The following is a 20,573-nucleotide window of genomic DNA, read 5'->3' on the forward strand; positions in this document are numbered from 1 at the left end:
GAAAGGAGCTGATTTTTTGACCGGGCTCGTTTTGCGCGTCAGTTTTGGTAGTTCCCGCACATGGACAGCCAGGACAGCGGAATACAGATCCCGGAAACGATGGCATTTCATTCCCATTTCCAGATCCCTGAAACGATGGCATTTCGTTCCCATTTCCAGATCCCTGAAACGATGGCATTTCGTTCCCATTTCCAGGTAATATGTGCTGCCAAGTAACCGGATCGTTCCTAGACTCATTCTCATACCCTTTTCCTAAGACTCCCGTCTACCAAACAAGGCCGAAGATCGCCTCAGGCTGCGCAGAGAGAGGGGGAAAGAGAGAGAGAGAGAGAGAGAGAGGTTATGGGGTCTTAGGTTTTTGATGTAACTAGACAAGGTGCAAGGATCTCTATCGTTTTGCAATATGTTATAACTTTCTATTTAGGACCTGTTCTCATGGTTGGATCTTCTGTACATGTAGCGTGTAGACAGCAAAGCATCACTTACATACAATAAGGAAAAAGAAAAAACACAAACAACAACCCATAAAGCCGATTACTACGTGCACAGCATAATTATGCATCTCAACGTGCGCAAACAAACATAGATCAAGACAGCCTCATATTCCTCGTCACCTTCCCTCTCCGCTTCCCCCATCCAAAGAAAAAAGCACTCCTCCTATCTCGTTGTCGCAGTTTTTTGTTGCGTTATTGATGGTATTAGCAGCGGCGGCAGACGACCGCCACCATGGAAGTTGTTTCCCCGACGACGGCCCCACGGAAAGTCATGGTGGTCGCAGATCCCACCCGTGAATCGGCTGCTGCGCTCCAATACACCTTGTCGCATGGGGTGGTTGAGCGCGACGAGCTGATCCTCCTCCACGTTGAAAACCCTAGTTCGTGGATGACCACACTCTCGACGCTGTTCAAGAGGCCGATCTATGTGGCCTCAGGGAATAGCCAAATTGGCAGCAGCCGTAGGGCGTCCATGGATCAGAACGGAGGCAGCGAAGGAGGCGGAGGTGGGGGATTGGAGGTGGATTTTCTTGATGAAATGAAACATTTGTGCGAGGCGGCACAGCCGAATGTTCGGGTACAAACAGCAAGAGTAGAACTGGAAGGGGATAAGGATAAGGCTTCAGCTATTCTCTCACAATGCTCATCGCATGAGATCAACGTGCTCATCGTGGGGCAGCGCCGGAGTTTTTCCACAGCAATATTAGGGTAAGATCATTTGTCTCTCTTTTGGATGTTATTGTTAGGGTACTTTTGAGATTTAGCAGATACCAAGACGATTTTGCTGATGATAATGTGCAATTTGCTTGTGCTTATACCGTCTTTACAATGTCATATTGAATTTGGTTAAGGGCATGTATTTCGATTTCTTTTACGCTCTTGTTGCATGTCAATTTAGACCCTTTCTATGGGGTCACTGACCCATTGGTCTTTCAAACCATGTTTTCAAACGCTGATACAATGTTATGGTAAACTATGAAGATCTTCGCATCAATATGTCCCTGTCATACGTTCAGTAATTGGAAAAGCTATCATCCACCAGTTGTTAAAGCATTATACTTTATTGTACTTTACCTCTTGAGTCTGTTGCATTATTACAATTTATTTGGAGAAATGATCATTACAGCTAGGGTTAAATTTGTTGTGATTTTCTGAGGTAGCAAGTGCAATGGATATTTAGTTGATATCGTAAATGTCAAGACTCAAAAAGAATTTAATCAGGGCAAATAACGCTTCCAGATTTAAGTAAACTACTCTGCCACAAATTGCAATCGGAGTTTGCTGTCCGAGTAACTATTTCTGTTTTGCATATAAGATAAACAACTTAAGCTCATCTACTTTTACAACACGGGTTATCAGAACCCTTTAATCCAGTAATCCCGACAGACGCACACAAACCGTTTAGCCATACATGGAAAGTTAATGCTTATATATGAATTATGTTCTATGCAAGAAGTCACAATCATAATGGAAAACAATGTGGGGCTCACACGTATCCAATTTCTTCAAGCTGCCAGTTCTTTTTGTGTTTGTCTTTCTCTTCATTTCTCTTGATGTGGACCCATTGGGTTATAAGAAATGCACATTCAGATTCATTTTCGAAGATTCTGGCTTATCAATAATTGCACAAATTTCATCTTATGTCCGCAAAACCACATGCTTTGCACGTTCAAATGCAAGCACAAGATATGTGGAGCTTGTCGCTAAAGATGTGATCAACCAGTGACGTCATTATTATGGTCCCTGCTGTTATTGCTTGTTCTGTTGCCCTTTGAAGCTCCTCTAATTCAAACAGATGTAGGAGACGTGGCGGGTCGATGATAGGCACTAGAATGACAGACCTGGCAGAGTATTTGATAGAGAACAGCAAGTGCACCTGTGTTGGGGTTCAAAAGAAGGGTCAAAATGGAGGTTACCTTCTCAACACCAAGACATACAGAAACTTCTGGCTATTGGCATGATGACAACCCGCCTGTGCTTTCGCGTTCACAAAGTGTCTCTTGCTTCAACCAAATGATCACATCCGAAGGCCTAAGAAGCCACAATTCAAGCCTTACACCCCAGATCTGCCTTGTGGCCCCTTGAGTTGAAAGTAAATCATTTCTTGGCATTTCAGTGGAGCTCAGAAATGTTAGAGCAATCTCCGAACAACTTCCTTGTAGTAGTGAAAACTGTGTGAAACTGTGTATTTCTCTACCTGATTCCACCACCTCATTACTTCTGTAAATACCAGAGACATGGCTGGCTCCTAGGGAACCAGTCTTTTAAATAAAGAAAACTGCAGATTTTCATTATCTTGATCTTACACTATCATGGAGGAAACACTACTAATCTCCTTCACAAGAAATAGAAAGAAAGTAATAAAAGTGACCATGGAGTGATATCATAGACACGGCCTTTGCTTTGAACAGAGACTAATTTCCTTTGCTTCTTCCATATCGGGGATTCTATTTTCAACAAATTGATAGCATAGGGTCACCAAATAAAAAACCAAAGTGCAAGGGTTCTTTTTTTTTTTTTTTTTTTTGGTAAATCCAAGTGACATTGCTTCGAAATCACTTGTGATGCCCCCACGTCCCACATTACATTGGAGAAGACTTTTGAATTGATTCACGAGTTAGACTAAATCTCAAATAGTTATCCAACCTCATACCTTAGTGATAGTCATAGCGGATATCATTGCGTATACATGTAATGGTTGATTGATAACTTTAGATTTCAGAGGACAACATGCTTTTAACTAAATCGTTAATAGGATATTCTATAACAAATTTTCTATAGTAATAGAATAAACTTGTAACTTGAGGGAGGAGATAAGTGTGGAAGTCACTGTAAGAATTATTGTGGCCCACATGATTTTATTAATTAATGGTTCAATAAATTTTAATGCTAAAATATATTGATTATGAGAAGTTATGATTAGGATGAAATGGTACAATCCTAGTTAAGAAGTTATAATTCTTCCGAATAGGTGCGACTCTTTTGGAAGTTAAAAAATGTTTTGATGGAAGACGCCTATTGATAGCATGTATAAATAAGAGTCTGGTCCTCTCTCCACCTATGATATGAGAAACTTACAATGTATTTTATCCTCTATTAGACAAAATACGTTAAGAAAAAGTGGGTTAAGAGAGAGAAATCAGATTTCTTCATCTCTTTAGTTTTACATGACAAATATCTTCAAAGGGTATTGGGTATGTCTTCATCCCTCTTATCGTGAAAATCATGAAGATCGAAGATCTTGTGTTTTATATCTTTCGTATTATAGAATTACATTATTGCTTATAGTTGGTATCAGAGCATGGTTTAAGATATCATGATTTTTCATTTATTGAAATATTATTGTTTATGGATGAAGATTTATTGAACGACGATGGTCCATTTCATGTCATCTGATGTTGTTTAAATGATTCTGTCGGAGGAAATCCGAATGATGAAAGGTTTGATGGAAAATGGGGTGAAAAACATAAGAAATCATTAAACAAAAGCCAAGGGGAAGAAGGCACGTGGAAGACATGCGCCCCACGAGCTCCCATGCGCACTAAACGGTTAGGCGCGTGGAATCCACACACCACGCGCCCATGCACATGTTGGAGGGCCTAGCGCGTGGGCACGACAATGAAGGCAAGTGGCATGCACGTGCCTACTCCCCTCCCCATATTATTACAGTTTTGCCCCTAGTGTGTTTACTTACGTTTTTTCACTTTGTTGTTTATTTACAATCCTGCCCCTATCTCCATTAGATAAATACGATTTTTCCCTTCTCGATGGTTATTTATATTTCTGCCCCTATCTACTGGATAATTATGATTCTCTCATGATTGATTATTTACCATTTTGCCCTGGATGTTAAATTTATGGTCTTGTCATTGGGTGTAATTTGGAGAATGTGCTTTATGATATTAATAGTTCAAATAAGAATGGTTTGTTAGTCACCAAAGTGGCCAAACTTTAACGTGCTTTTAATTTTTGATATTGTATATTATTTTATTCAATTACCCTTGATTAATTGATGCTATGATTGAAATTGATATGTTAATATCCTTATTGATGTCGTGGGTATATTGAATTTCATTTACTATAAGAACTTAGGGATTAACCCAAAGGTTAATTAATTTCTCATAATTCATGGACATAATAGTTGGTAAATAATATTTCTTGTTAAATTTGTTTGTGTATGCAAAGATAACAAACAAAATTTTAATGAGATATATTTATTATTGCCAAATTAAAGTTATTAGCATCATTATTATTTAATGTTTGGTTGTATATCGTAGGATCACCCAAAGGAAAACTATGATGTACATGTATTGTTTAATTTGAATTTGATTATCTGATATTTTTAAAGCATTAAAATATGAGTATTTTCTTGCATATTTGCTATATATGTACTTGTTTCACTTTATTTGCACGTTTAGTCTATTCTTTTGTTTAATGGAACAAATTTCTCTGATTAAAGTGAATAAGGTCAATTTCACTTAGGTGTCTTAGACCTTGATTTAGGACTCCAAATTGAAAAACTAACTATTATTACTTATGAGAGTAATGATGGTGAAAAGTTTTTCCATAAAGCCCAAGAAAGATAGAACAAGCTAAGCTTAATATTCATGCAAATGACAATTACAAACAACTTAAAGACTATTCTTCCTAAAATTGACAGTGTTAAGGAATTTATGAAATTTGTAAAAAAATATTCTTAGATTGTTGATAAGTTACTTATTGGTATATTAGTGAGCACTTTGACCACCATAAAGTAGGATGATTCACGTACCATACATGAGCATGTTCTTGAGATAACAAGCTTAGCAACAAAGTTAAGGACTTTGAGAATGAATGTAAATGAGTACTTTTTAGTACAGTTCATACTAAATTCCTTGCCTCTTGAACAATATGGACTATTTCAAAGGAATTAAAGTACTATAAAGGATAAGTGGAATGTAAATGAATTGGCAAGTATACTTGTTCAAGAGAAAACAAACATAAAAATCAAAAGCCTCATTCCATTCATCTCCTGAGTCATCAAGAAACTGAAAAGAATTCCAAAATGGAAAGTGGAAAGAGCAAGAAGAAAGAATTACACATCCTAAATGAATCTTCTAAGACTTTTTAAATCCACAATAAGGAACACAATCTTATTAATTGTCACTTTCATTATAAAATTGGACACTTGAAGAAAGATTTGAAGCATAAAGTTTGGTTTGAAAAGAAAGATGAGCCTTGTGCTTTAGTATATTTTGAATCAACTTTTACTCGTAATAACTAAAACAACAAATCAGCCTAACCGGTTGAATTGACCTCGACAAAATTCATAAAGAATTGCAATTAAGGTGTTCAAGCTTTAGGACACTTACATATCTCATTATATTTACCGAATATCTTATTAATGTTGAAGCACTAAAGTTGCACATAATGCTATAATTAAGCTATACCACATATTATTTAGGTAATATTAAGTTATTTATGGAATCACAGACATGTTGGTCTAAAAATGATAATGGGTTAAATTATCTTTTAGAGTGATCCGCATCTTAATCACTCACTTGTTTAGGTCAGTGTCCCAAAATCAAAGGGTTGGTTGAGTTTATAAGATTGATTTATGTTACATTAAACTCAAAAAGTGCACTGCCAATTTTTAACTTAAATCTTTTGAAGACAAATTTATTGAATGCCTAATGGAAATCCTAAAGTTACATAAATTTGTTAGATAACTAACAAGGATTTATTATATAATAAAGAAATCAAGAAGGAGGAGATAATCGTCAGGTTGCTAAACCGAATACTACTCGCATTAGAGTTGTATTCCTAGTTAGAATTGCTTAATCCGAAAATTACATACAAGAGATATGTGATAGTTTTCGCCCATTTGGTCACTGGAGGATTTTTTGACCTTTAACAATCAATTGTATAGCACATTTGTAAATTATACCTCGGAGAAGAATTTCAAGTATTTTGAATCATATTTTATTTAAGTTCTTCATAATACTTTGTGGATTGATTTTAATGTCATCACTCATGTGTCACGGGCCGATTGATCTAGCGCTCCATAACCCGTGCGACCTTAGGATTTCTCCCAAGCAGCCTTACTCACACTTGACTCATAAGGATATTTCACTTGTGAATGAGTTGATATAATGAGAGGGATATGACTCATATATATACAAATATAGGACAAATCATATCACTGGATCTCTCCTCGATCATATAGTAGATATCATATCTCCCCAGCTACTAATTACCCACATTTATTATGTGTTCGTACATTTATCATATTACCTGCCCCTAGGAGTATTCTAGAATACTCGAGAAAACCTTAGGACTTAAGGATACCAATTGAGGGTCGCTTGTTTCAAGGATTGGTCATGGTCGTCATACCAAAACCTCTTGGATCGTCCCTTTCTTCAAGCCATAACACATGTGTGAAATACAATGTAAAGATTTATTACGATCCAAATCATAAAGCCAAGTGAAAGTTATATGATTACAAGGAAAAAAAAAAAAACTCTAGTTGAAAGCATTGGCACTTATCATTTGATTTTAGATACTGTACATTATTTAGATTTGTTCCGAATTCTTTATGTACCTATATTTTCCCGCAAGTTAGCTTCTTTGCCAAAACTTGATGTAACGGAATTTTCTTATAAGTTTGGTTTAAAATCTTTCAATTTATTTAAGAATGACTATCTTATTGGAAGTAAAACTTTATGTGATGGTTTCTACAAGTTTAAACTCAATAATACTTTTGTTAAAACCTTAATGATCTTACATCATCATGTAGGCACTAAATGAGATTTAGTGGATGCGAATTCTGCTTACTTGTGGCATAAACGTTTAAGTCATATACCAAGGAAAGAATGCAAAAATTAGTGAAGAATGAAATTATTTCGAACTTGGATTTTACTGATTTTGGAGTGGTTATTGATTGTATTTTATGTAAAGAAACAAAACACACTAAGAGTGGTACCACAAGAAATATAGAATTTCTTGAAATTATACACATTGATATATATGATCCTTTTGATATTTTATCTTTTGGTGGAAAAAGTTATTTAATCACATTTATGAATGATTTTTCACATTATGGTTACATTTATCTATTGCATGATAAATCTCGATCCGTGAATGCACTTGAGATGTATATTAAAGAAATTATGAGACAAATAGATAAAAATGTGAAAATTATAAAGTCAAATAGAGGTAGTGAATATTATAGAAAGTCTGATGAATAGAGATGATGTCTAAGTTCATTTGCTAAATTCCTTGAAAGAGATGGCATTTGTGCTCAATATGTGATGTTGGATACACTGCAATAAAATAGTGTAGTGAAAAGGTGTAATCGTACTTTAATAGAAATAGGTATGAGTATAATAAGTTATTCATCTTTACCATTATCTTTGCGGATGTATACATTAAATATTTCTATGTATTTATTAAAAATGATTCCTAAAAGGTAGTTTTAAAGATTCCCTTTGAACTGTGGATAAGAAGGAAATCTAGTGCACGATACCTGTATCTTTGGGGTTGTACAATAGAAGTAAGAATTTACAATCCACATAAAAAAAATGGATTTAAGAACGACTAGTGGTTATTACATTGGTTATGCAGAGAAATCCAAAATGTGGCACCCCCAAAACGACCCCCGATTCGTTAGGGTCACCACAGTTACATTCCCTTGTAGCATACTACTTTGAGACCAAAGAAATTTTAACATAACTTATAATATTTGGGGGTTTTCATTTGTTTTCTTTACCGGTCCCTGCGCAAATAATACGGCGGAAGCATAATTCGACTACCCTTCATCAAAATATAAAGTGATGCACACCATACTAAAACTTTCATAATTTAGGCCGAACACTTTTATTTATATAAGGGATGGACTGTGATAGTTGGTACAACAAAACACCGAGGTCTTTTTGTGCCTGGCGATTACCCAAAAGAAAACCAACTTCTATCCTTGGATATCCTCTGCATCCATCCATCACCCATGTGTCGGCGTCCCAAAAATGCATCTCTTGCTACCCTCGACTCTAGGTCATATCCAGTCAGGTCTGTTGGCCGGTGGTGGTGGCAGCACCCTTAGAAGGCGGCCATCCATACGGACGAGAACTAATATGTACTCCTGGTGAATAGGCCCGGCAGAGAGGCCTACCTCAAAAGTCAGCAAAATCCTCACGCACTCGAATACCAACCCCTGTACCCAGGATGACGGTGCTCTGACCACTCCCACTGTAGGTCAATCAGGAGTCCATAAAACATACAAGGAGTCGCAGGCAGCAGTGGCATTTTTCTTTTAGTCTGAAATGTTAGTCTCCAAGAGGGGTGAGTACAACCACTCAGCAATAAAAGATCCATTAAACTATATTATGTAGAAACTCTAACCATCCAGATGCATGCAAAACACATATGTCATTTTTATATATATACATGCCATCAAGAGTTTATTTACTTGCACCACATTCATAAAAACAATTCAATGCCATAACGGACGCATTTTCAATACCATATGAAGCCACTCAATTTCATAAACAAATTCTCATATCATGCCACATGCACACACATGCACTCCTTTAATGTACCGGATTTTAGCATTCAAAGAAAGGTTTCATTCCCCGGGGACTAGTGTTTGCATCCCTCCAGGCTTTCTCACCCAACTTGGCATCGCGAGACCCTCCAACACAAACCTCCGGGCATCCAGAGCGTGTTCCGTCACACCCCTGGGCATCTCGCACCCCACCTGGCATCACGAGGTATATCTAGGGCTCGCCATGAAATTGGTTGCCCCTTCCCTCCGGATTTACGTACAATCCCTACAACCGGGCATCCCGAAACTCCCGAGGACCCTCCGGCACAAACCTCCAGGCATCCGACGGCGTCGACTCACTCGACCCTTGGGAATCCCGACACTCTCGGGGCATCGTCGGCTCACACCTCCGACGGTAACATCCACATCATAATATACATCTCATTACAAAAATACATTTTGATGCAATGACGTCATGGATTCCATGGATCTATAAGACCTTATCAAATTTTCCAATGTCTTGTGATATGCTGAATGCCACTGCATCTATCAAGTGAATAACAACTCAAGATACAATGACTCGTAGAACAAAATGAACAGTTTCATAGTAAAACGGTGTAAAGGCCAGAATGCACGCTTTCAATAGAGATTTCGAAACAACCAGCAAATGACCATGAAAAATTCTGAAATTTTAACACGTTATAATTGAGATCTAGAGGAAAAAGTTTCATTAAGGACACTAAGCCAGGTTCGTTATGTATAATGAGTAGTAGTTCACACAACTCAGTTCAGGTTTCTTTTATCACAGAATAAAATTCAACAGAAAGCATTGCATATTAAAAGAGGTTTAAGCCATCGTATTGATTCCGAGAAGTTCTGATAAAAATATATACTCTAGCTCATGCAATTCCTCGCAACTTCCGTGAAGAAATCGGGATCAAATTCATATTAGAACTCTTCATAAAATTTCACAAAGTTACAGGGTTACACATGAAATTGCACTGGATCAAGCGAATCCCATAAAATCCCACTCCCACCGTGACTATCTTACTTCCACAAGTCTACTAAAAGTCATTCTTTCATCAACAAATCAACAGGATCAAAATGTACACAAAACCAAAGTAATTCCTCAATCTCATGGTCCCGCTCTACTTTGATTACCCACAATTTAACATTCTACTTTCAGAACTCAATTGTTTCCAAGTATATTGCACCATACTGGACAATAACAACATCACATTATATAGATTAATGGACTTTCACTTGCCTCGATGTCCTACGATTCCATGGCGTGTGGTGAGACGGTGAGGAGTGTGCGGCTCGACGGCGGCGGCAACGTGCACGGACGGCAGGGACTAATTTCCTTCCTTCCCTTGCCGACTCACTCTCTCGCTGCTCACTCACAACCTTTCTCGCTCACTCTCTCTCGATTACTCCTGGTTTTGCTCAATCTCTCGATTACCCACTTTCACGAGCACAAGATCATTGGTTTTGCTAAAACCAGTTAACAAAAGAGAGGCATGTTTCGGTGGTTGCAAGGGGAACGGACAGCTGGAATGGACATGTCTTCAGCAGGCCTCCTCGTGCATTTCGCTGGCTATCCATACGCCAGCAACGTGGCATCATCCAGCCAAGCTTCAGTCAACATCTCTTCCAATTAGTTGACTTGAATGTCGACTATTAAGGGGTCTTCGGGTTGTTTTGGGCTAGTAGATTAGTGGACATGCGGTCCTTCAATAACAAGGCCCAAATTTAAAAAAAAAAAAAAAAACTGATCCTTAAACTTGCACAAATATGGAGCATTCTCGGTCCCATGGTCTTGGTGGTTCAATAATAATTTATCAAGTGTACTTATTCATGACTCAAATCCTTGTATAGAGGAAGAACGAGATTGCACGGTGTTTCAATTTCTTTTCTTATCTCATGTGCACTCAAGTGGTATAATTGTGTCGAGTCATCAAAAGGAATATATATCAATAGTCTATTCAACGATCGGACCCTTAATAAACATAAGATATTGGTCCGTTGATGGAATCAAACAATGCTCATGCAAAATACTAATGATACCATTCAGCGATACTTTTATTGATCAGTCACTGCCGTTGCACATCATGGTTTGCGAAATTCTCGGGTGCCACAATCCTCCCCTCCTTAGAGGATTTCGTCCTCGAAATTAGGCATTACTCACGTGTTTTCAAATAGGTGAGGGTATTTCTCCTTTATCTCGTTCTCACTCTCCCATGTGGCTTCCTCCACATCGTGATGTCGCCATAATATCTTAACCAATGGAATTTTCTTGGTCCTGAGAATTTGCTCCTTTTGATCCAGTACTTGTACGGGTTCTTCAATGTACCTCACTTTCTCATCCACTTTGATGGTTTCATGATCGAGTATATGTCCTGGATCGGGCTGATACTTCCTCAGCATCGACACATGGAATACATCATGTAGGTTTTCCAGCTTAGGGGGTAACGCTAGTCGATAGGCCACGTCTCCTATCCTTTCAAGTATCTCAAAAGGTCCAACAAATCTAGGGCTCAGCTTGCCTTTCACTCCAAACCGTAATATTCCTTTCATAGGGGATACTTTAAGAAATACATAATCTCCCACATTAAATTCCAGAGGTCTTCTATGCTTATCTGCGTAGTCCTTCTGTCGACTCTGGGCAGTTTTAAGTCTTTTCTTGATAATTTCAACAACTTCAGTAGTTACTTGTACTAGCTCAGGTTCTGTCAATTTCCTTTCACCTACTTCACTCCAACATACAAGGGTCCTACATCTTCTCCCATATAGTGCTTCATAGGGAGCCATGTCTATACTTTTCTGAAAGCTATTATTGTAGGCAAATTCTACTAGATGCAACTCTTCATCCCAGTTTCCTCTAAAATCAATGACACAAGCTCTCAACATGTCCTCTAATGTCTGAATTACTCTTTCTGTTTGTCCGTCCGTCTGTGGATGAAAAGCAGTACTAAATTGGAGTTTAGTTCCTAAGGCGATTTGAGACTTCGCCAAAAATTTGAAGTAAATCTTAGGTCTCGATCAGATGTGATCATTACAAGAACACCATGTAAGCGTACTACCTGATTTACATATATCTCAGCGAGTTTATCCATCGAGTATTCCATGCGAACGGCTAGAAAATGGGCAAACTTAGTCAAGCGATCTACTATCACCCAAATAGAGTCGTGACCACTTGATGTCCTTGGTAGTCCTTGTACAAAGTCCATCGTCACATGTTCCCATTTCCACTCGGGCACTTCCAATGGTCTCAATAATCTTGCGGGTTTGCGATGTTCCACTTTCACTTGCTGGCATGTTAAACATTGGGAAACGTGTTTAGCTACATCCATCTTCATGCCATTCCACCAAAATTGTTGGCGTAAATTTCTGTACATCTTTGTACTACCCGGATGAATACTATAATTACTCCTATGTGCTTCCAACAGGATTTCTCTCTTCACTTCTTTATTGTCGGGAACACAGAGTCGTCCCTGGCATCTTACTACTCCATCCTCAGAGATTTGAAATTCTGGTCTTTTTCCTAAAGACACAGCATTTCTTATTTCCACAATTTCCGGGTCAGACTCTTGCAGCATCTTAACTTTATGAATAATTTCGGGTTCAATCCTTAATGCAGTAAGCATACCGGTAAGGCGATCTATTTTCAACTGAAATTTGAGTCTGCTACAGACTTTAACAGATTCCATTCTGTCATTCTTAGACTGGCCATATCCATAGCTGACTTACGACTAAGAGCATTCGCCACCTTATTCGCCTTTCCTGGATGGTACCGTATCTCACAATCAAAATCTTTCAACAATTCCATCCACCTCCTTTGTCTCATGTTCAATCATTGAATCTGTTAAAGTCTGTAGCAAACTCAAATTTCAACAATTCCATCCACCTCCTTTGTCTCATGTTCAATTACTCCTATGTTCAACTATAATTACTCCTATGTGCTTCCAACATGATTTCTCTCTTCACTTCTTTATTGTCGGGAACACAGAGTCGTCCCTGGCATCTTACTACTCAATCCTCAGAGATTTGAAATTCTAGTCTTTTTCCTAAAGACACAGCATTTCTTATTTCCACAATTTCCGGGTCAGACTCTTGCAGCATCTTAACTTTCTGAATAATTTCGGGTTCAATCCTTAATGCAGTAAGCATACCGGTAAGGCGATCTATTTTCAACTAAAATTTGAGTCTGCTACAGACTTTAGCAGATTCCATTCTGTCATTCTTAGACTGGCCATATCCATAGGCGACTTACGACTAAGAGCATTTGCCACCTTATTCGCCTTTCTGGATGGTACCGTATCTCACAATCAAAATCTTTCAACAATTCCATCCACCTCCTTTGTCTCATGTTCAATTCCTTTTGTGAAAACAAATACTTTAAGCTCTTATGATCTATATAGATTTCGAACTTTTCTCCATACAAATAATGTCTCCATATTTTCAAAGAAAAAATTATAGCTGCCAATTCTAAATCATGGGTTGGGTAGTTTAATTCATGGGGTTTCAACTGCCTTGATGCGTAGGCTATGACCTTGCCATACTGCATCAAAACACATCCCAGTCCCTTGTGAGACGCATCATTATATACCGTGAATCCACCAGATCCAGATGGTATAGTTAGAATTGGAGCTGTGGTTAAATTCTTTTTAAGTTCCTGAAAGCTCCTTTCACATTCTCCATTCCATTCAAACCTGACATTTTTCCTAGTTAATTTCGTCAATGGGCCTGCAAGTCGCGAGAATCCTTCAATAAATCTCCTATAATAGCCGGCCAACCCTAAGAAACTCCGTATTTCAGTCGGCGTTGTCGGCTTCGGCCAATTTATTACCATCTCAACTTTTGTAGGGTCTACTACAATTCCACTTCCTGATACCACATGTCCGAAAAATGTTATTTGGTCCAACCAAAATTCACACTTGTTGAATTTGGCATACAACTTATGATCTCTCAAGATTTGCAATACTATCCTCAGGTGTCGCTCATGCTCTTCAGGTCCTTTAGAATATATCAAGATATCATCAATGAAGACAATCACAAATTGATCCAAATATGGCTTAAATATCCTATTCATTAAATCCATGAATGCTGCTGGTGCATTCGTTAATCCAAATGGCATAACTAGGAACTCATAGTATCCATAACGAGTCCTAAATGCAGTCTTAGGAATGTCTTCTTTCCTTATCCTTAGCTGATGGTATCCTGACCTTAAGTCAATTTTAGAAAAGACTGAACTTCCTTGCAGTTGGTCAAATAAGTCATCAATTCTAGGCAAGTGATACTTATTCTTTACAGTCACCTGGTTCAGCTGTCTATAGTCAATACATAAACGCATCGACCTGTCCTTCTTTTTCACAAAGAGGACTGGTGCACCGCAAGGTGAAGCACTTGACCTAATAAATCCCTTATCAAGCAACTCTTGTAGTTGCACCTTCAACTCCTTCAGTTCCATTAAGGCCATCCTATACGGAGCTTTCGATATTGGTCCTGTTCTAGGCATTAACTCGATCTCAAACTCAATTTCTCGTTCCGGTGGTAACCCAAGCAATTCTTCAGGAAATAGATCCTGGAATTCTCCGACCACTCGAATTTCGTCGAGTTTAGTCTCTTCCTGAGTAAGATTCCTTACTACTGCCAGGTATCCTTGACATCCTTTGTCAAGTAATTTATGAGCTTCTATCACCGAGATAATGGCTATAGAGGGGTCTGTTCGATCTCCAAGAAATTCAAAACTAGACTAATCCGGAAACATGAACTGAATCACTTTCCTGTAGCAATCTACTTTTTTAGCCTGATATTTATGGAGCCAATCCATACCTATAATTACGTCAAAGTCATACATAGCCATCACCACTAGGTCTATTTCCATATCCCTTCCTCCTATTGTTATCTTACATTTTATACACACCAGTGTAGACAACACCATATTCTTTAAAGGCGTAGAAACACAAAGAGGCATCTCAAGAGATGTTGTTTCAATTTTACTCAACTGTCTATATCTTTCAGAAATAAATGAATGCATAGCACCCGTATCAAATAAAGCATATGCCTTCTTGCCATTTATAAAAATCGTACCTGAGATAACATTTTTGGAAGCTTCCGCTTCCTCTTGGGTGACCGCATATACCCTTCCTTGCGCTGGTGGCCTCTGTGGATTCCTTTGTGGATATGGTCCAGCAGTACGCTGTTGCACTCGTCGCACCAAGTTGACATTCGGCTGCAACCCAACTTGTGGACAATCCCTCTTAAGGTGTCCTACCTGTCCACAACCATAACATTTCGGTTGTCCATTGCAAGGCCCTAGCCCATGTTGCCCATCACACCTTCGACAATCATCACTCCGATAAGGTGCTTTTCCTAGATTCAGGCCATCCCTAGCTTTTCCAAAGTTTCCAAAATTCCCTTTTTTCTTAGATTCCCAGGTCTGACTTTGACCTGTATAGGGTCTCTTACCCCCGTCGGATATCACTAAAGGTCAACTGTCTCTTCGACTCTGATTGCTCCCTTACCAATTCTTGCTCCACCAACTGTGCTCTTTCATAAATCTCATTATAATCTCTTATATTCAAAGGCACCAGTTGTTTCCTGATATCAGTCCTCAGCCCTTTCAAGAATCTCTTAGCTTTTTCCTCATGATCCTTAATCAATCGGGGAGCATATCTGAACAATTCAGAAAATTTTGCCTTATACTAGTCCACTGTCAACTCCCTTTGTTCTAGCTGAACAAATTCAATGATCTTCTTATCCCTGGCACAGTCAAAAAAATGCTTTCTATTGAAAGCTCTAACAAACTCGCCCCAATTTATATCAGTACCTGGTGGAAAGATCATATCTCTTGAAGCTCTCCACCAAAACTTTGCATTTCCCTCCAGTTGGTACTCTGCCAAAGTTATTTTCTCAGCATCATTATAGTCCAACAACCGGAAAATTCGTTCCATTCCATCTATCCATTGTTCTGCCTCCTCAGGACTTCCTATTCCACTAAACTTAGGTGGTTTCAGCTTCAAAAATTGTTCCACCAATCCTTGAGGGCGACGTTCCACTCCGGGTTGTTGTTGCGCTTGTCTTTCCATCAGATTCCTTATATTGGCTAATGCCTGCAGGATGTCTTCCATTCGGGGTTCAGCCCTTGCAGCAGAGGCTTCAGCCCTCGATGGATGAGCACTTCCAATTCGTACCATGATTTTCTTGCAGTTTCCAAGCATTTGCCTCAGGAATAATTTGAGACTCCCTGTCTCCATTTAAAAGCAACTACTACTATATAAGTAACATAAAAATGTTACTGGCACATAAAAGCAACTCACAATCGTTATCGGTATTTTACGAGTGAACTCAATCACTCGTTATTCAAAGTTAGTCAACCATTATTGGTTAGTATCCTAAGGTGTGCATCATCCTCATATTCCTCATTTCCATCTGAGGCTCCTTATCACTCCATATAAACCATTGCTCAGATACCAACTGCTGTGGCACCCCTGAAACGGCCCCCAATCCATTAGGGTTGCCACAGTTACATTCCCTCGTAGCATACTACTTTGAGACCAAAGAAATTTTACCATAACTTATAATATCTGGGGGGTTTTCATTTGTTTTCTTTACCGGTCCCTGCGCAAATAATATGCTTGAAGCATAATTCGACTACCCTTCATCAAAATATAAAGTGATGCACACCATACTAAAACTTTCATAATTTAGGCCAAACACTTTTATTTATATAAGGGATGGACTGTGATAGTTGGTACAACAAAACGCCGAGGTCTTTTTGTGCCTGGCGCTTACCCAAAAGAAAACCAACTTCTATCCTTGGATATCATCTGCATTCGTCCATCACCCATGTGTCGGCGTCCCAAAAATGCATCTCCTGCTACCCTCGACTCTAGGTCATATCCAGTCAAGTCCGTTGGCCAGTGGTGGTGGCAGCACCCTCAAAAGGCGGCCATCCATACGGACGAGAACTGATATGTACTCTTGGTGAATAGGCCCGGCAGAGAGGCCTACCTCAAAAGTCAGCAAAATCCTCACGCGCTCGAATACCAACCCGTGCACCCCGGGATGACAGTGCTCTGACCACTCCCACTGTAGGTCAATCAGGAGTCCATAAAACATACAAGGAGTCACAGGCAGCAGTGGCATTTTTCTTTTAGTCTGAAATGTTAGTCCCCAAGAGGGGTGAGTACAACCACTCAGCAATAAAAGATCCATTAAACTATATTATGTAGAAACTCTAACCATCCAGATGCATGCAAAACACATATGTCATTTTTATATATATATACATGCCATCAAGAGTTTATTTACTTGCACCACATTCATAAAAACAATTCAATGCCATAACGGACGCATTTTCAATACCATATGAAGCCCACTCAATTTCATAAACAAATTCTCATATCATGCCACATGCACACACATGCACTCCTTTAATGTACCGGATTTTAGCATTCAAAGAAAGGTTTCATTCCCCGGGGACTAGTGTTTGCATCCCTCCGGGCTTTCTCACCCAACTTGGCATCGCGAGACCCTCCGGCACAAACCTCCGGGCATCCAGAGCGTGTTCCGTCACACCCCTGGGCATCTCGCACCCCACCTGGCATCACGAGGTATATCTAGGGCTCGCCATGAAAATGGTTGCCCCTTCCCTCCGGATTTACGTACAATCCCTACAACCGGGCATCCCGAAACTCCCGAGGACCCTCCGGCACAAACCTCCAGGCATCCGACGGCGTCGACTCACTCGACCCTTGGGAATCCCGACACTCTCGGGGCATCGTCGGCTCACACCTCCGACGGTAACATCCACATCATAATATACATCTCATTACAAAAATACATTTTGATGCAATGACGTCATGGATTCCATGGATCTATAAGACCTTATCAAATTTTCCAATGTCTTGTGATATGCTGAATGCCACTGCATCTATCAAGTGAATAACAACTCAAGATACAATGACTCGTAGAACAAAATGAACAGTTTCATAGTAAAACGGTGTAAAGGCCAGAATGCACACTTTCAGTAGAGATTTCGAAACAACCAGCAAATGACCATGAAAAATTCTGAAATTTTAACACGTTATAATTGAGATCTAGAGGAAAAAGTTTCATTAAGGACACTAAGCCAGGTTCGTTATGTATAATGAGTAGTAGTTCACACAACTCAGTTCAGGTTTCTTTTATCACAGAATAAAATTCAACAGAAAGCATTGCATATTAAAAGAGGTTTAAGCCATCGTATTGATTCCGAGAATTTCTGATAAAAATATATACTCTAGCTCATGCAATTCCTAACAACTTCCGTGAAGAAATCGGGATCAAATTCATATTAGAACTCTTCATAAAATTTCACAAAGTTACAGGGTTACACATGAAATTGCACTGGATCAAGCGAATCCCATAAAATCCCACTCCCACCGTGACTATCTTACTTCCACAAGTCTACTAAAAGTCATTCTTTCATCAACAAATCAACAGGATCAAAATGTACACAAAACCAAAGTAATTCCTCAATCTCATGGTCCCGCTCTACTTCGATTACCCACAATTTAACATTCTACTTTCAGAACTCAATTGTTTCCAAGTATATTGCACCATACTGGACAATAACAACATCACATTATATAGATTAATGGACTTTCACTTGCCTCGATGTCCTACGATTCCACGGCGTGTGGTGAGACGGTGAGGAGTGTGCGGCTCGACGGTGGCGGCAATGTGCACGGACGGCAGGGACTAATTTCCTTCCTTCCCTTGCCAACTCACTCTCTCGCTGCTCCTTCACAACCTTTCTCGCTCACTCTCTCTCGATTACTCCTGGTTTTGCTCAATCTCTCGATTACCCACTTTCACGAGCACAAGATCACTGGTTTTGCTAAGACCAGTTAACAAAAGAGAGGCATGTTTCGGTGGTTGCAAGGGGAACGGACAGCTGGAATGGACGTGTCTTCAGCAGGCCTCCCTGTGCATTTCGCTGGCTATCCATACGCCAGCAACGTGGCATCATCCAGCCAAGCTTCAGTCAACATCTCTTCTAATTAGTTGACTTGAATGTCGACTATTAAGGGGTCTTCGGGTTGTTTGGGCTAGTAGATTAGTGGACATGCGGTCCTTCAATAACAAGGCCCAAATTAAAAAAAAAAAACTGATCCTTAAACTTGCACAAATATGGAGCATTCTCGGTCCCATGGTCTTGGTGGTTCAATAATTTATCAAGTGTACTTATTCATGACTCAAATCCTTGTATAGAGGAAGAACGAGATTGCACGGTGTTTCAATTTCTTTTCTTATCTCATGTGCACTCAAGTGGTATAATTGTGTCGAGTCATCAAAAGGAATATATATCGATAGTCTATTCAATGATCGGACCCTTAATAAACATAAGATATTGGTCCGTTGATGGAAACAAACAATGCTCATGCAAAATACTAATGATACCATTCGGCGATACTTTTATTGATTAGTCACTGCTGTTGCACATCATGGTTTGCGAAATTCTCGGGTGCCACACAAAATGTATAGATTTTATTGTTCTAATTATAGTATGAGATTTGTTGAATTTGAAAATATTACGTTAATTGAAAATGGCGACATCATGCGAGTGAAAGAATGCATGATGCTTACATTCAAGAAGTAAGGGTGAAATTTCCTATATCCAAAATTTATAAAGTTCTTGTTTCTAATATTATTGTTCAACCCAATAATAATCAAGAATAACAAATAAATGATCAAACATTCCATAATTAATATGTCAGCATTGAACCAACAATAGTTGAGTCACAAGAAAGAGTATTGAGAAGATTTCAATGAGAAACGAGGTCGACTATTTCTGATAATTATGTGATTTATTTACAAGAGTTAGAAATTGACTTAGGAATTAAAAATGATCCAAGTTCATTTCCATAAGTCATGAAATGTGAAGATTCTAATTAGTGGTTTAATGTCATGAAAAAAGAGTTTGAATCTATGCATCAAAATTACGTCTAGGACCTTATTGAATTACCTAAAGGATGTGAAAAGGTTGGGTGTAAATAGGTTTTTAAGACTAAGCGTGATTCAAGAAATATGTTATTGGAGGCAAAAGTTCCTCGTCTCTCCTCAACGATTCCACCATACCCTGGAAAGTCAATGAACCTTTTGTAGCCTTCCCAGTGACTAACCCGTCAAGTAAGTAGGGTTATTGGCACCCTTGGGCAGGCTGAGGAGCTCCGTTGTGTGATTGCTGTCATTCGTTAGTAAGTCGTGCTCCACCACTACAATTACTTGGGGCATTAGGCTCCTTTTTGGTATCATATTTATCTGTAAGACGTGCAGCAGTGATAGAACTCCCAAACAGAAAGTAAAGTTGCAAATTAACTGAGGAAAAACTTCTAAACTAGATGCTCAAACACAATGGGGGAAGGCCTAGATCTGAGGTGATATTTTCTCCTTAATGTTTCTAATTACAGTTTATCGTTTACCTATTTTGTCATTGGAACACTTTTTGGTTCACTTGCTAGTAGACAAAACTCAGAAGTGCTGTCCATTTGCAAATTTGGTTAGATGCAACA

The 20,573-nt window shown here is 38.9% G+C and overlaps 1 protein-coding gene across 2 annotated transcripts; it reads left to right on the forward strand.

Annotated features, from left to right (window-relative positions):
• The first annotated feature begins 635 nt into the window (after positions 1-635).
• Positions 636-2,772, forward strand: LOC120296373. Of its 2 annotated transcripts, none has more exons than XM_039318283.1 (2): positions 636-1,202; positions 2,290-2,772. In XM_039318283.1, the coding sequence occupies exons 1-2, from the start codon at positions 727-729 to the stop codon at positions 2,453-2,455; spliced, it is 642 nt and encodes a 213-aa protein (XP_039174217.1). In that variant the 5' UTR covers positions 636-726; the 3' UTR covers positions 2,456-2,772. The 2 variants fall into 2 exon arrangements, with proteins under 2 accessions (XP_039174217.1, XP_039174218.1); XM_039318284.1 differs by having other exon boundaries at positions 2,296-2,772.
• The last annotated feature ends 17,801 nt before the right edge of the window (positions 2,773-20,573 follow it).

The sequence above is a fragment of the Eucalyptus grandis genome, chromosome 7 (genome assembly GCF_016545825.1).
Source record: "Eucalyptus grandis isolate ANBG69807.140 chromosome 7, ASM1654582v1, whole genome shotgun sequence".
Taxonomy (NCBI): Eukaryota; Viridiplantae; Streptophyta; class Magnoliopsida; order Myrtales; family Myrtaceae; genus Eucalyptus; species Eucalyptus grandis.